Below are 16137 nucleotides of genomic sequence, written 5' to 3' on the forward strand. Positions count from 1 at the left end.
AAACTTAAAATTCACTAGAGAAAACCACCCAACTTCACCCTGCCCTGACATATATAATCATGTGCAAAGCCAAGAAACGGCAGTTTGGAGTTGAGAGTTTGGAGTTGAGAGTTTGGAGTTTAGAGTAAAAGTTGAGATTGATCGAGTTTGATGACTGAATTACCACTTCCCCACCTCTCCCCATATCACTAACACTGCACTGCTAAGAAAGAAAGCATAAAGATTAATTGACGACTTATATGGACTCATTACTTGTGAACTGTAACATATATCTTTTTTTAAAAATTAATCAGTAGACTAGAAAGAAGCTGAGTTTATGTTTCTTTCCTGTGAATTGAGTTGCCTTTCTGCCGGAAAGTGAATTGTGAGTTACTGTTTCGTCTTCTTTAGCATGCGACCAACCAGCGAGGCAATGGCATATTATCCCTGATGCAAGAGGAACTGACAAGCACCGGCCACGAATTGAACAGTCACAAAAGGGTCCTACAGCATTGAAAAGGTCACATCTGGTCATTGTCGATCAGAATAGTGACTCAAGCAAGATCAGAATAGTTACAATTCTTATCTTTTCTTTTCGTTTTGGCAAGTCCTTTTATCTTACTCTCAAGTTCCATAACTATCTTCTTCAGTAGCTATAGTTATGTGTCATAGTTTACATGTTACCCAAAGATGATATTCTTCAGCCGTCTCCGCACTGGAATTGCTTAATTTGTGATACTTCTTTTCACAAATCAGCATCTTTCAGCATCTAGATTTGGAGCGTCTGTTTCCAGTCTTTCATTTGTACTCTCGACTTCATCATTATTGACTAGTTCGCTTAATGACTAGTTCGCTTAATGAATTTTCAGCTGTAAATTTTTGCTTTTGTTATTTAGGGAGCATGTGTATGAATGTGAATATTTAAAGTTGATTTTTTATAGAATGTCAATGAGCATATTTCACAAGAAAATGGTTTCTTTCCATCGTGTGTTCGCATGTGTGCAGTCAAATTTGATTTGCGAGAAAATGAAGATCCACACACTTGACATGAAAAAGGTTTCTCTCCAGTGTGTATAAGCTTGTGCTTTGTTAAACTTGATTTGTCTGAAAATGAAGAACCGCATATGTCACAGGAAAATGGTTTCTCACCAGTATGGATACGCTTGTGTGTGGTTAAATTTGATTTTTGAGAAAATAAAGATCCACATATTTCACATGAAAAATGTTTCTCTCCACTGTGTATTCGCTTATGTTTTGTCAAATTTGATTTGTCAGAAAATAAAGATCCACATATGTCACATACAAATGGTTTCTCGCCAGTGTGTATTCGCATGTGTTTTTTTAAAATTGATTTTTCAGAAAATGAAGACCCGCAAATTTCACATGAATATGGTTTCTCTCCCGTGTGTCGACGCATGTGAATATTTAAAGATGATTTTGCAGAAAATGAAGATTCACACATTAAACAGGAAAACGGTTTCTCTCCAGTGTGTATTCGATTGTGAATAATCAAACTTGACTTCATAGTAAATGAAGATCCACAAATTTCGCATGAATATGGTTTTACTCCAGTGTGTGTTCGCATGTGAATATTTAACGTTGATTTTTGTGAAAATGAAGTTCCACAGATTTCACATGCATACGGTTTTTCGCCCGTGTGTCTATGCTTGTGGTCATTCAAATTTGATTTCTGAGAAAACAAAGATCCGCATATTTCACAGGAAAATGGTTTCTCCCCACTGTGTGTACGCAGGTGAATATTTAAAGTTGATTTGCCAGAAAACGATAATCCACAATCATCACACGAATATGGTTTTTCTCCAGTGTGTATACGTGTGTGCTTCGTCAAACTTGATTTGGCAGAAAATGAAGTTCCGCATATTTCACATGAATAAGGTTTCTCCCCTGTGTGTGTGCGTTTGTGTTTTGTCAAATTTGGTTTTTGAAAAAATGAAGATCCGCAAATTTCACATGAATATGGTTTCTCACCTGTGTGTCGACGCATGTGAATATTTAAAGATGATTTTGCAGAAAATGAAGATTCACACATTAAACAGGAAAATGGTTTCTCTCCAGTGTGTGTTCGATTGTGTTTGATCAAACTTGACTTCATAGAAAATGAAGAGCCACAAATTTCACATGGAAAAGGTTTCTCTCCAGTGTGTGTTCGCATGTGAATATGTAGATGTGAATTTTGTGAAAATGAAGTTCCACAAATTTCACAAGTAAATGGTTTTTCGCCAGTGTGTATATGCATGTGTGTAGTTAAACTTGATTTGACAGAAAACAAAGATCCACAAATTTCACATGAAAAAGGTTTTTCTCCGCTGTGTGTACGCATGTGAATGTTTAAATTTCGCTTTGCAGAATAGGATGATCCACAAATTTCACATGAAAATGGTTTATCTTGATTGGCTATTTGTTTACTAGGTTGTAACATTTTGATCAACAAAGTTTACAAGAAAAATGATTTGTGTTCTCTCAGCCCGGATATTATATCTGTAAATAAATAAAAGGTTCAGAAAATTTCAAGGAATATTATTTTTTATTAAAAAAAACAAAATACTTAACATTCATATTTGATGATAAACAATCGGTAATTAATGCTTTATTTGTATTTGCTATAATTCGAATATTTTGTTAAACATAATTTAATTTTATGTCTATATTTATTTACAAATATCTATAAAAGAGTTTGTAGATCGTAGTGAAACCGCAGATGTGTCAGTTCTTACTAAGGCATTGTGTTTCTCTAATTTTGGATTTAATTTTTTTATTTTGTATTTATAATTTATGAAGAAAATATCTACACAAGTTTAGTGTGCATAAAATGAAAAGATCAATATTGAACATGAATTCAAAAGAAATAATTGCGTTTTTAAATTAATTGTGCACTTATATTTTCGTTTGTTTTCGAAGATGTTATGAAAAATTGCAATTTTCCAAAACATTTATTGTGCATGTAGAAAAAACTTTTTTCGTTTCCCAAACTAAATTTTACTCTTTACAGAAATATATTTTTTTTTTATAAAATCCCCTTCATGCTCCATGTTGCACAAACCTCAATAAACACTTTTGACGTAGGTTTTTATGGTAGCACAGTTAAGCACAGTTAAAAATATCAAAACTTAGTGTTAGATTAGAGAAAAATACATACCGTATGTAACCAAGGTTCACTTTTATGTCTAATCTATTTAACAAAAGATCTAGAAAAATATTTAAACAAATTATGAAAAATAAATAATTTCTTATAAAAAACATAAGGTCCTGGACATGACCTTACACTATATCCAGTGGTGATGCCTCAGCTTGCAGGCTTTGGGGAGTGTAGCACCACCCTTTAATTGCCATTGCTCCCAGGTCCACTCTAACCCGGAGTGGTAGTACCTGTTAGGGTCCCAACTATGGGTTAAATAGAAACCGACTTGAAAACAACAAATATATTCTATTAAAATTTTTTTTCTTCAAAATCTTTGGATTCGGCATTAAATAACCCGAAAAGGGTTGATATGCCGTAAAACAAAAACAACAAACGCCATAATGAAAACATGAAAGTTATAGATTAGAACAAATGTATAAAACAGCAATAAAAAGGAAATCAAAACATGTAATCAATCATGTATCAAAATATTGTCATATATTTCATATGAATTTTAAAGAAATAGTGACCATAGTAAACAGTGTTTTGCATATATTCGTTTATCTTTTAAGATTTTCTCGAGATGGAAATTGTTAAACAGCAAAATTTCCTGATTATCTTTTTTGCATGTTTTTTAACAGATCGTTTCTTTACACTTTTAGTTTTTTCTTGGATTTTATATAAAATAATTATATACAGATCATTTAGAAAATTTTATATACAGATCATTTAGAAAATTTTATATAAACAGATCATTTAGAAAATTTTATATAAACAGATCATTTAGAAAATTTTATATACAGATCATTTAGAAAATTTTATATACAGATCATTTAGAAAATTTTATATACAGATCATTTAGAAAATTTTATATACAGATCATTTAGAAAATTTTATATGAACAGATCATTTAGAAAATTTTATATAAACTGATCATTTAGAAAATTTTATATAAACTGATCATTTAGAAAATTTTATATACAGATCATTTAGAAAATTTTATATACAGATCATTTAGAAAATTTTATATAAACTGATCATTTAGAAAATTTTATATAAACTGATCATTTAGAAAATTTTATATAAACTGATCATTTAGAAAATTTTATATAAACTGATCATTTAGAAAATTTTATATAAACTGATCATTTAGAAAATTTTATATAAACAGATCATTTAGAAAATTTTATATACAGATCATTTAGAAAATTTTATATACAGATCATTTACAAAATTTTATATACAGATCATTTAGAAAATTTTATATAAACAGATCATTTAGAAAATTTTATATAAACTGATCATTTAGAAAATTTTATATAAACTGATCATTTAGAAAATTTTATATACAGATCATTTAGAAAATTTTATATACAGATCATTTAGAAAATTTTATATACAGATCATTTAGAAAATTTTATATAAACTGATCATTTAGAAAATTTTATATAAACTGATCATTTAGAAAATTTTATATAAACTGATCATTTAGAAAATTTTATATAAACTGATCATTTAGAAAATTTTATATAAACAGATCATTTAGAAAATTTTATATACAGATCATTTAGAAAATTTTATATACAGATCATTTAGAAAATTTTATATAAACAGATCATTTAGAAAATTTTATATACAGATCATTTAGAAAATTTTATATACAGATCATTTAGAAAATTTTATATAAACAGATCATTTAGAAAATTTTATATACAGATCATTTAGAAAATTTTATATACAGATCATTTAGAAAATTTTATATACAGATCATTTAGAAAATTTTATATAAACAGATCATTTAGAAAATTTTATATACAGATCATTTAGAAAATTTTATATACAGATCATTTAGAAAATTTTATATACAGATCATTTAGAAAATTTTATATACAGATCATTTAGAAAATTTTATATACAGATCATTTAGAAAATTTTATATAAACAGATCATTTAGAAAATTTTATATACAGATCATTTAGAAAATTTTATATACAGATCATTTAGAAAATTTTATATAAACAGATCATTTAGAAAATTTTATATACAGATCATTTAGAAAATTTTATATACAGATCATTTAGAAAATTTTATATACAGATCATTTAGAAAATTTTATATACTGATCATTTAGAAAATTTTATATACAGATCATTTAGAAAATTTTATATACAGATCATTTAGAAAATTTTATATACAGATCATTTAGAAAATTTTATATACAGATCATTTAGAAAATTTTATATACAGATCATTTAGAAAATTTTATATACAGATCATTTAGAAAATTTTATATAAACAGATCATTTAGAAAATTTTATATAAACTGATCATTTAGAAATTTTTATATACAGATCATTTAGAAAATTTTATATAAACTGATCATTTAGAAAATTTTATATAAACTGATCATTTAGAAAATTTTATATAAACTGATCATTTAGAAAATTTTATATAAACAGATCATTTAGAAAATTTTATATACAGATCATTTAGAAAATTTTATATACAGATCATTTAGAAAATTTTATATAAACAGATCATTTAGAAAATTTTATATACAGATCATTTAGAAAATTTTATATACAGATCATTTAGAAAATTTTATATAAACAGATCATTTAGAAAATTTTATATACAGATCATTTAGAAAATTTTATATACAGATCATTTAGAAAATTTTATATACAGATCATTTAGAAAATTTTATATAAACAGATCATTTAGAAAATTTTATATACAGATCATTTAGAAAATTTTATATACAGATCATTTAGAAAATTTTATATACAGATCATTTAGAAAATTTATATAAACAGATCATTTAGAAAATTTTATATACAGATCATTTAGAAAATTTTATATACAGATCATTTAGAAAATTTTATATAAACAGATCATTTAGAAAATTTTATATAAACAGATCATTTAGAAAATTTTATATAAACAGATCATTTAGAAAATTTTATATACAGATCATTTAGAAAATTTTATATAAACAGATCATTTAGAAAATTTTATATAAACAGATCATTTAGAAAATTTTATATACAGATCATTTAGAAAATTTTATATACAGATCATTTAGAAAATTTTATATACAGATCATTTAGAAAATTTTATATACAGATCATTTAGAAAATTTTATATACAGATCATTTAGAAAATTTTATATGAACAGATCATTTAGAAAATTTTATATACAGATAATTTAGAAAATTTTATATACAGATCATTTAGAAAATTTTATATAAACAGATCATTTAGAAAATTTTATATACAGATCATTTAGAAAATTTTATATACAGATCATTTAGAAAATTTTATATACAGATCATTTAGAAAATTTTATATAAACAGATCATTTAGAAAATTTTATATACAGATCATTTAGAAAATTTTATATACAGATCATTTAGAAAATTTTATATACAGATCATTTAGAAAATTTTATATACAGATCATTTAGAAAATTTTATATACAGATCATTTAGAAAATTTTATATAAACAGATCATTTAGAAAATTTTATATACAGATCATTTAGAAAATTTTATATACAGATCATTTAGAAAATTTTATATAAACAGATCATTTAGAAAATTTTATATACAGATCATTTAGAACATTTTATATACAGATCATTTAGAACATTTTATATACAGATCATTTAGAAAATTTTATATAAACAGATCATTTAGAAAATTTTATATACAGATCATTTAGAAAATTTTATATACAGATCATTTAGAAAATTTTATATACAGATCATTTAGAAAATTTTATATAAACAGATCATTTAGAAAATTTTATATACAGATCATTTAGAAAATTTTATATACAGATCATTTAGAAAATTTTATATAAACAGATCATTTAGAAAATTTTATATACAGATCATTTAGAAAATTTTATATACAGATCATTTAGAAAATTTTATATAAACAGATCATTTAGAAAATTTTATATAAACAGATCATTTAGAAAATTTTATATACAGATCATTTAGAAAATTTTATATACAGATCATTTAGAAAATTTTATATACAGATCATTTAGAAAATTTTATATACAGAGCATTTAGAAAATTTTATATACAGATCATTTAGAAAATTTTATATACAGATCATTTAGAAAATTTTATATAAACAGATCATTTAGAAAATTTTATATAAACAGATCATTTAGAAAATTTTATATACAGATCATTTAGAAAATTTTATATACAGATCATTTAGAAAATTTTATATACAGATCATTTAGAAAATTTTATATACAGATCATTTAGAAAATTTTATATACAGATCATTTAGAAAATTTTATATAAACAGATCATTTAGAAAATTTTATATAAACAGATCATTTAGAAAATTTTATATACAGATCATTTAGAAAATTTTATATACAGATCATTTAGAAAATTTTATATACAGATCATTTAGAAAATTTTATATAAACAGATCATTTAGAAAATTTTATATACAGATCATTTAGAAAATTTTATATACAGATCATTTAGAAAATTTTATATACAGATCATTTAGAAAATTTTATATACAGATCATTTAGAAAATTTTATATACAGATCATTTAGAAAATTTTATATACAGATCATTTAGAAAATTTTATATACAGATCATTTAGAAAATTTTATATAAACAGATCATTTAGAAAATTTTATATACAGATCATTTAGAAAATTTTATATACAGATCATTTAGAAAATTTTATATACAGATCATTTAGAAAATTTTATATACAGATCATTTAGAAAATTTTATATACAGATCATTTAGAAAATTTTATATACAGATCATTTAGAAAATTTTATATACAGATCATTTAGAAAATTTTATATACAGATCATTTAGAAAATTTTATATACAGATCATTTAGAAAATTTTATATACAGATCATTTAGAAAATTTTATATACAGATCATTTAGAAAATTTTATATACAGATCATTTAGAAAATTTTATATACAGATCATTTAGAAAATTTTATATACAGATCATTTAGAAAATTTTATATAAACAGATCATTTAGAAAATTTTATATAAACAGATCATTTAGAAAATTTTATATAAACAGATCATTTAGAAAATTTTATATAAACAGATCATTTAGAAAATTTTATATACAGATCATTTAGAAAATTTTATATACAGATCATTTAGAAAATTTTATATACAGATCATTTAGAAAATTTTATATACAGATCATTTAGAAAATTTTATATACAGATCATTTAGAAAATTTTATATACAGATCATTTAGAAAATTTTATATACAGATCATTTAGAAAATTTTATATACAGATCATTTAGAAAATTTTATATACAGATCAGTTAGAAAATTTTATATACAGATCAGTTAGAAAATTTTATATAGAGATCAGTTAGAAAATTTTATATAAACTGATCATTTAGAAAATTTTATATACAGATCATTTAGAAAATTTTATATAAACTGATCATTTAGAAAATTTTATATACAGATCATTTAGAAAATTTTATATAAACTGATCATTTAGAAAATTTTATATAAACTGATCAGTTAGAAAATTTTATATAAACTGATCAGTTAGAAAATTTTATATACAGATCATTTAGAAAATTTTATATAAACTGATCAGTTAGAAAATTTTATATAAACTGATCAGTTAGAAAATTTTATATACAGATCATTTAGAAAATTTTATATAAACTGATCATTTAGAAAATTTTATATACAGATCATTTAGAAAATTTTATATAAACTGATCATTTAGAAAATTTTATATAAACTGATCAGTTAGAAAATTTTATATAAACTGATCAGTTAGAAAATTTTATATACAGATCATTTAGAAAATTTTATATACAGATCATTTAGAAAATTTTATATAAACTGATCAGTTAGAAAATTTTATATAAACAGATCATTTAGAAAATTTTATATAAACTGATCAGTTAGAAAATTTTATATAAACTGATCAGTTAGAAAATTTTATATAAACTGATCAGTTAGAAAATTTTATATAAACTGATCAGTTAGAAAATTTTATATAAACTGATCAGTTAGAAAATTTTATATAAACTGATCAATTAGAAAATTTTATATAAACTGATCAGTTAGAAAATTTTATATAAACTGATCATTTAGAAAATTTTATATAAACTGATCATTTAGAAAATTTTATATAAACTGATCAGTTAGAAAATTTTATATAAACTGATCAGTTAGAAAATTTTATATAAACTGATCAGTTAGAAAATTTTATATAAACTGATCAGTTAGAAAATTTTATATAAACTGATCAGTTAGAAAATTTTATATAAACTGATCAGTTAGAAAATTTTATATAAACTGATCAGTTAGAAAATTTTATATAAACTGATCAGTTAGAAAATTTTATATACAGATCAGTTAGAAAATTTTATATACAGATCAGTTAGAAAATTTTATATAAACTGATCATTTAGAAAATTTTATATAGAGATCATTTAGAAAATTTTATATACAGATCAGTTAGAAAATTTTATATACAGATCATTTAGAAAATTTTATATAGAGATCATTTAGAAAATTTTATATACAGATCAGTTAGAAAATTTTATATACAGATCAGTTAGAAAATTTTATATACAGATCATTTAGAAAATTTATATACAGATCATTTAGAAAATTCTATATACAGATCATTTAGAAAATTTTATATACAGATCAGTTAGAAAATTTTATATACAGATCAGTTAGAAAATTTTATATACAGATCAGTTAGAAAATTTTATATACAGATCAGTTAGAAAATTTTATATACAGATCAGTTAGAAAATTTTATATACAGATCAGTTAGAAAATTTTATATACAGATCAGTTAGAAAATTTTATATACAGATCATTTAGAAAATTTTATATACAGATCATTTAGAAAATTTTATATACAGATCATTTAGAAAATTTTATATACAGATCATTTAGAAAATTTTATATACAGATCATTTAGAAAATTCTCTTCTTGCCTCCTTCCAACAAACTGATCACAATAAACACTTTTTTATTTATTTAGAAAATATTAAGCACTGTTCTATTAGCAGATCCTTTTTAAAATATTATTCTTGCTTTCTGTTCTAAAGTTGATAATCATACTTTATGTGAAATTAAATGGTTACTTTATTATATATTTTTATTTATTAAATTAGATGGTTTATTATAACCAATAATTACAAAACACAAATATATTTACTTAATATTCATATTTGATGATAAACTTTATGATAAACAATCGGTAATTAATGCTGTCATTCACATATGCTAAAGTCTCTCATTTCAAGCGAAAAAAGGATAAAAACGAAAGGGGCTGCGGAGATGTTAGTGAAGCGCAGGCTTGGGGTGCTGGCTGAGCTGATGCAAGAGTTTTGTTTGAAGCTTCGCGTAGACATGGTGGCTTCTGAAAAGAACCGAGTAGATGCTCTCACGAGAGTGAAGAAGAGTTGGCTGTTGCCAAAGAAAGATATTGCTGCATCGGATCTAGATGATGTTGGTGTGCGAGAACTGCACAATTTGCACCATATGGGGGTAGAGAGGACTTGGTACTTAGTGAAAAAAGTTGACCCAAGGATCACCAAGGAGCAAGTGAGGCAAGTGGTCAGGACATGCGACAGATGTCAGTCGATTGATCCTGCTCCAAGCACGCATGAAGCTGGCCAATTGGAGGTGAGTGGGACCTGGGAGAGACTGGCATGCGATGTCACCCATTACAGGGGTGGACTTTACCTGACCATGATTGACTGTGGGCCCGGGCGATTTGCCTTATGGAAGAAGCTACGTGGAGGAACAGGCAATGAAATAGCGGCAATCCTTGATGAGATGTTTTTGGAGCGAGGCCCCGTGGAAGAGTTGTTAACCGACATCGGGACTTCGTTCAAGTCAGTAGCAGTGACAGAAGTACTGAAGAAATGGAAGATCCAACAATTTTTCAGAGCTGCCTACAGACCTAGTGGCAACGGGATCGTGGAGAGAAACCACTGCACCATAAAAGCAGTTGCGGAAAGAGGAGGCACCTCACCTGAGCAAGCCGTCTTCTGGTATAACATGTCGCCTAAACTGGGACAAGTACCAGAGACGGTCCCACAACTGTCAATGTTTGCATATTCCTGGAGACATCCCAGGGTGGAGCCGGCAAGCCGAGAAGTAGAGGCCACAGGGACAATTAAACTCGGGGACGAGGTATGGGTGAAGCCACCGGGGGCGCGCTGCACCACACAATGGAGTAGAGGTCGCGTGACTGGGAGGAACACTAGTAACAACATTGTGGTGGGAGGAGTCCCAAGGCACATTCTCGACATCAGACCAGTTGAGGGCGAAGCAGTGGAGGGGAGTGTGCAGCCACAGGAGGAGGATGAGACACCTCAGAGGCCAAGTAGAGAGAGGCGACCGCCACAGTGGATGAGAGACTATGAAATGTGATCTTGAGATCAGGGAGGCATGTGGTTAGAAGCAAGAAAGAGAAGTCTTACTGTGGGTGCTCAGCGAGTGAGTTCAGGCGAAGAAAAGGAAGAACAAACATGGCGGCCAGCATTTTTATTTCGTCCGTTCTCGCATAATCTCGTGTGTGCGTGAAGATGGAAACTATAAAACGATGTTCATTTCTCGGTGCTGGGAGATTATTCCCGATCAGCCAGGAGAGAAGGCAACGAGAGTAGAGACAGAGAACTGTAGCGATAATCTTTCTTGAACATTCCGTTTGTGTATTTGAGGTGAACCTCCCCCCATTTTACAGAAAATTGGTGCATATTTTTGAAAGCTAGTTCATCATAATGTTTTGTAGGTTTCTAATTTTTCTTTGATTGTAAACAGTGTCCCAAAAGAAGCTGATGGTTAAAAAAAAAAATTCATATCTTTCTTAATTTTTTTTATATTTTTCTTTCATTTTTTCAGATCATCAAGAGTCACCCTTCCTAGGTCATCATGAGTCGTTACACTATCGAGTAGCGGATATTAATCGTAGAATCGTATTTTTGGTTGAATGAGTCAATATCAGAAACTCAAAGAGAATTTCAACAAAACTTCAACACAAGAAATCCCCCTACTCCCAATGCAATAAAAGCTATGGTGGCTCGATTTCATGAGCAAGGGTCTGTATGTGACCTCCCTAAATCTGGTAGACTACATATGGCAAGAAGTGGTGAGAATCGTCAGAGATTAGCAGAGAGTGTGGCTGAGGATCCAACCACATCAGTAAGAAGGAGATCAAGTCAAATTGGGGTCTCTCGATCAATGTGGTTCCAGCTGGACGGTGCAATGGCGCACACGGCACGAGAAACATTAAATCTGCTCCAGGACATATTTGGCAACCGAATAATTTCTTGTGGCTGTGAGATAAATTGGCCACCCCGCTTGTTAGATCTCACATTTACAGATTTCTTCCTTTGGGGTTACCTCAAAGAACGGGTATACAAATCAGCCACAATAAATGCTCTTAAAAACAATACAGAGGAGAAAATTAGGGCCATAAGCCCTGAAACATTAAGCAATGTGCTTGACAATGCCCTGCAGAGAACACAAGAGTGTGAAAATTAAAATGGTGGGCATCAGTAACATCATTTTTCCAAACTAAAATTAGACCTTGTGAAAAACATACCCTAGATTAAGTTGTATAAATAAAATTAGAATAAGTAGACTATGATATCTTACTATATTTCACAATATCACAGAGAGGCTCATCTACCTACATATGAAAATTGATAAGCATAACTTAAATAAGTTAATCAAATTTAAAAGCCGTCAATTTCTTTTGGGACACCGTGTATTTGGGGACACCGTGTATTTGAATGATTAAAGCATTAAGTTAATTTCCAAAAGGAAAACTTATTTGTACACAAGAAAATAAAATTTATAACAAAAATTATTTTCACATCGACATTCAGAAACTGACAATTTCAGCTAAATTTTGAAGTTAAATAAATTCATTGCAAAAATCCACAGAAAGATAAAGATTAGTTTTCTGGAACTATTTCAAAGATAACAAAAAAATAGGTAAATTAGCTCGCCAAAGTAAGAGATTCTGGCTTCACATAATCAAAACCAAACAAAAATTCTCCAGCATGAGTTCTACAGAATTCCAAAATGTCAGAAAGTCAAAAGGATAAAATGAAAATAACATGTTAGTTGTAGCGAGAGAGGGAATGCAAAACCGACATGTTTTTTTTCTATGAGCCGTGCATCCATACATTTCTATTGTGAACGTTTGTATAATTTTTTACCATTTTTTTAGTTTAACTATGTGTGTTCTTGCTTTTAAATTATAAAAAAAATTATTTTTGAAGATTATATAACAATTATGTTATGCAGAAGATTACATGTTAATTCAAGCAAGGAAAATATTATAATCTTACACATAAAAATTATACTAAAAATATAATTGCAAAAAAAAAAAATGGAAATTTTTGGCTATTATAATTTTTTTGTCTGAAAATATTAAATAAACAAAGCTTAATTCAATGATAATATCAGTAATCCGAGAAATTAATTTGTCTTCGAGTTATATCGAATTCATTAATACTGACTTTTTTTCATAATGTTCTTGAAAAAGTTTAATTTTTTTCTGATACAAATTACGATGCTTTATTTTCATAAAAGCAAAAAATTCATGCATTTATTTTTTTACTATTAAAAACCATAACTTTAGTAAAGATGTTTGTTTAAACAAAATAATACATTTACACTAAGATTTAAATAAAAATAAGGTTCATTATATGCTGTGATCATTATTTGATAAATTTTCATTAGAATTAGTTAATTTCCTGATTTTTGGTGAATTTTTAAGTAAAGTGAGGCTCAAAATGTTTATACATTTTGAACGTACGAGTGTTAAAAATGTTTAAAGATCTTCTCTTCCTGCAGTTTTTACATCACTGTAATGTGGCTTAAACATTGCTATGATTTAATGAAATAAAAAAAGGGGAGATAACTTAAACATTGCTATGATTTAATGAAATATCCTAAAAAAGGGGAGATAACTTAAACATTGCTATGATTTAATGGAATAAAAAAAGGGGAGATAACTTAAACATTGCTATGATTTAATGAAATAAAAAAAGGGGAGATAACTTAAACATTGCTATGATTTAATGAAATAAAAAAGGGGAGATAACTTAAACATTGCTATGATTTAATGAAATAAAAAAGGGGAGATAACTTAAACATTGCTATGATTTAATGGAATAAAAAAAGGGGAGATAACTTAAACATTGCTATGATTTAATGGAATAAAAAAAGGGGAGATAACTTAAACATTGCTATGATTTAATGGAATAAAAAAAGGGGAGATAACTTAAACATTGCTATGATTTAATGAAATAAAAAAGGGGAGATAACTTAAACATTGCTATGATTTAATGAAATAAAAAAAGGGGAGATAACTTAAACATTGCTATGATTTAATGAAATAAAAAAGGGGAGATAACTTAAACATTGCTATGATTTAATGAAATAAAAAAGGGGAGATAACTTAAACATTGCTATGATTTAATGGAATAAAAAAAGGGGAGATAACTTAAACATTGCTATGATTTAATGAAATAAAAAAAGATGAGATAACTTAAACATTGCTACGATTTAATGAAATAAAAAAAGGGGAGATAACTTAAACATTGCTACGATTTAATGAAATAAAAAAAGGGGAGATAACTTAAACATTGCTACGATTTAATGAAATAAAAAAAGGGGAGATAACTTAAACATTGCTACGATTTAATGAAATAAAAAAAGGGGAGATAACTTAAACATTGCTATGATTTAATGAAATAAAAAAGGGGAGATAACTTAAACATTGCTATGATTTAATGAAATAAAAAAAGGGGAGATAACTTAAACATTGCTATGATTTAATGAAATAAAAAAAGGGGAGATAACTTAAACATTGCTACGATTTAATGAAATTAAAAAGGGGAGATAACTTAAACATTGCTACGATTTAATGAAATAAAAAAGGGGAGATAACTTAAACATTGCTATGATTTAATGAAATAAAAAAGGGGAGATAACTTAAACATTGCTATGATTTAATGAAATAAAAAAAGGGGAGATAACTTAAACATTGCTATGATTTAATGAAATAAAAAAGGGGAGATAACTTAAACATTGCTATGATTTAATGAAATAAAAAAGGGGAGATAACTTAAACATTGCTATGATTTAATGAAATAAAAAAAGGGGAGATAACTTAAACATTGCTATGATTTAATGAAATAAAAAAAGGGGAGATAACTTAAACATTGCTATGATTTAATGAAATAAAAAAAGGGGAGATAACTTAAACATTGCTATGATTTAATGAAATAAAAAAAGGGGAGATAACTTAAACATTGCTACGATTTAATGAAATAAAAAAAGGGGAGATAACTTAAACATTGCTATGATTTAATGAAATAAAAAAAGGGGAGATAACTTAAACATTGCTATGATTTAATGAAATAAAAAAAGGGGAGATAACTTAAACATTGCTATGATTTAATGGAATAAAAAAAGGGGAGATAACTTAAACATTGCTATGATTTAATGGAATAAAAAAAGGGGAGATAACTTAAACATTGCTATGATTTAATGGAATAAAAAAAGGGGAGATAACTTAAACATTGCTACGATTTAATGAAATAAAAAAAGGGGAGATAACTTAAACATTGCTACGATTTAATAAAATAAAAAAGGGGAGATAACTAAAACATTGCTATAATTTAATGAAATAAAAAAGGGGAGATAACTTAAACATTGCTATGATTTAATGAAATAAAAAAGGGGAGATAACTTAAACATTGCTATGATTTAATGAAATAAAAAAGGGGAGATAACTTAAACATTGCTATGATTTAATGAAATAAAAAAGGGGAGATAACTTAAACATTGCTACGATTTAATGGAATAAAAAAAGGGGAGATAACTTAAACATTGCTATGATTTAATGAAATAAAAAAGGGGAGATAACTTAAACATTGCTATGATTTAATGAAATAAAAAAGGGGAGATAACTTAAACATTG

At 26.4% G+C, this 16137-nt stretch overlaps 1 protein-coding gene across 1 annotated transcript in view; it reads right to left on the reverse strand.

The window, feature by feature from the left end:
* Positions 1-566: 566 nt before the first annotated feature.
* The window catches only part of LOC145271019 (uncharacterized), a 31052-nt gene continuing 15481 nt past the window's right edge, over positions 567-16137 (reverse strand). The window contains exon 2 of the mRNA XM_080126580.1: positions 567-2478. Within this exon, the coding sequence (XP_079982706.1) occupies positions 872-2419 (1548 nt within the window). The 5' untranslated portion in view covers positions 2420-2478 and the 3' untranslated portion in view covers positions 567-871. The remainder of the gene's footprint in view (positions 2479-16137) is intronic.

This window comes from Euprymna scolopes, chromosome 46, assembly GCF_053919585.1.
Source record: "Euprymna scolopes isolate OS-2025 chromosome 46, ASM5391958v1, whole genome shotgun sequence".
Taxonomy (NCBI): domain Eukaryota; kingdom Metazoa; phylum Mollusca; class Cephalopoda; order Sepiida; family Sepiolidae; genus Euprymna; species Euprymna scolopes.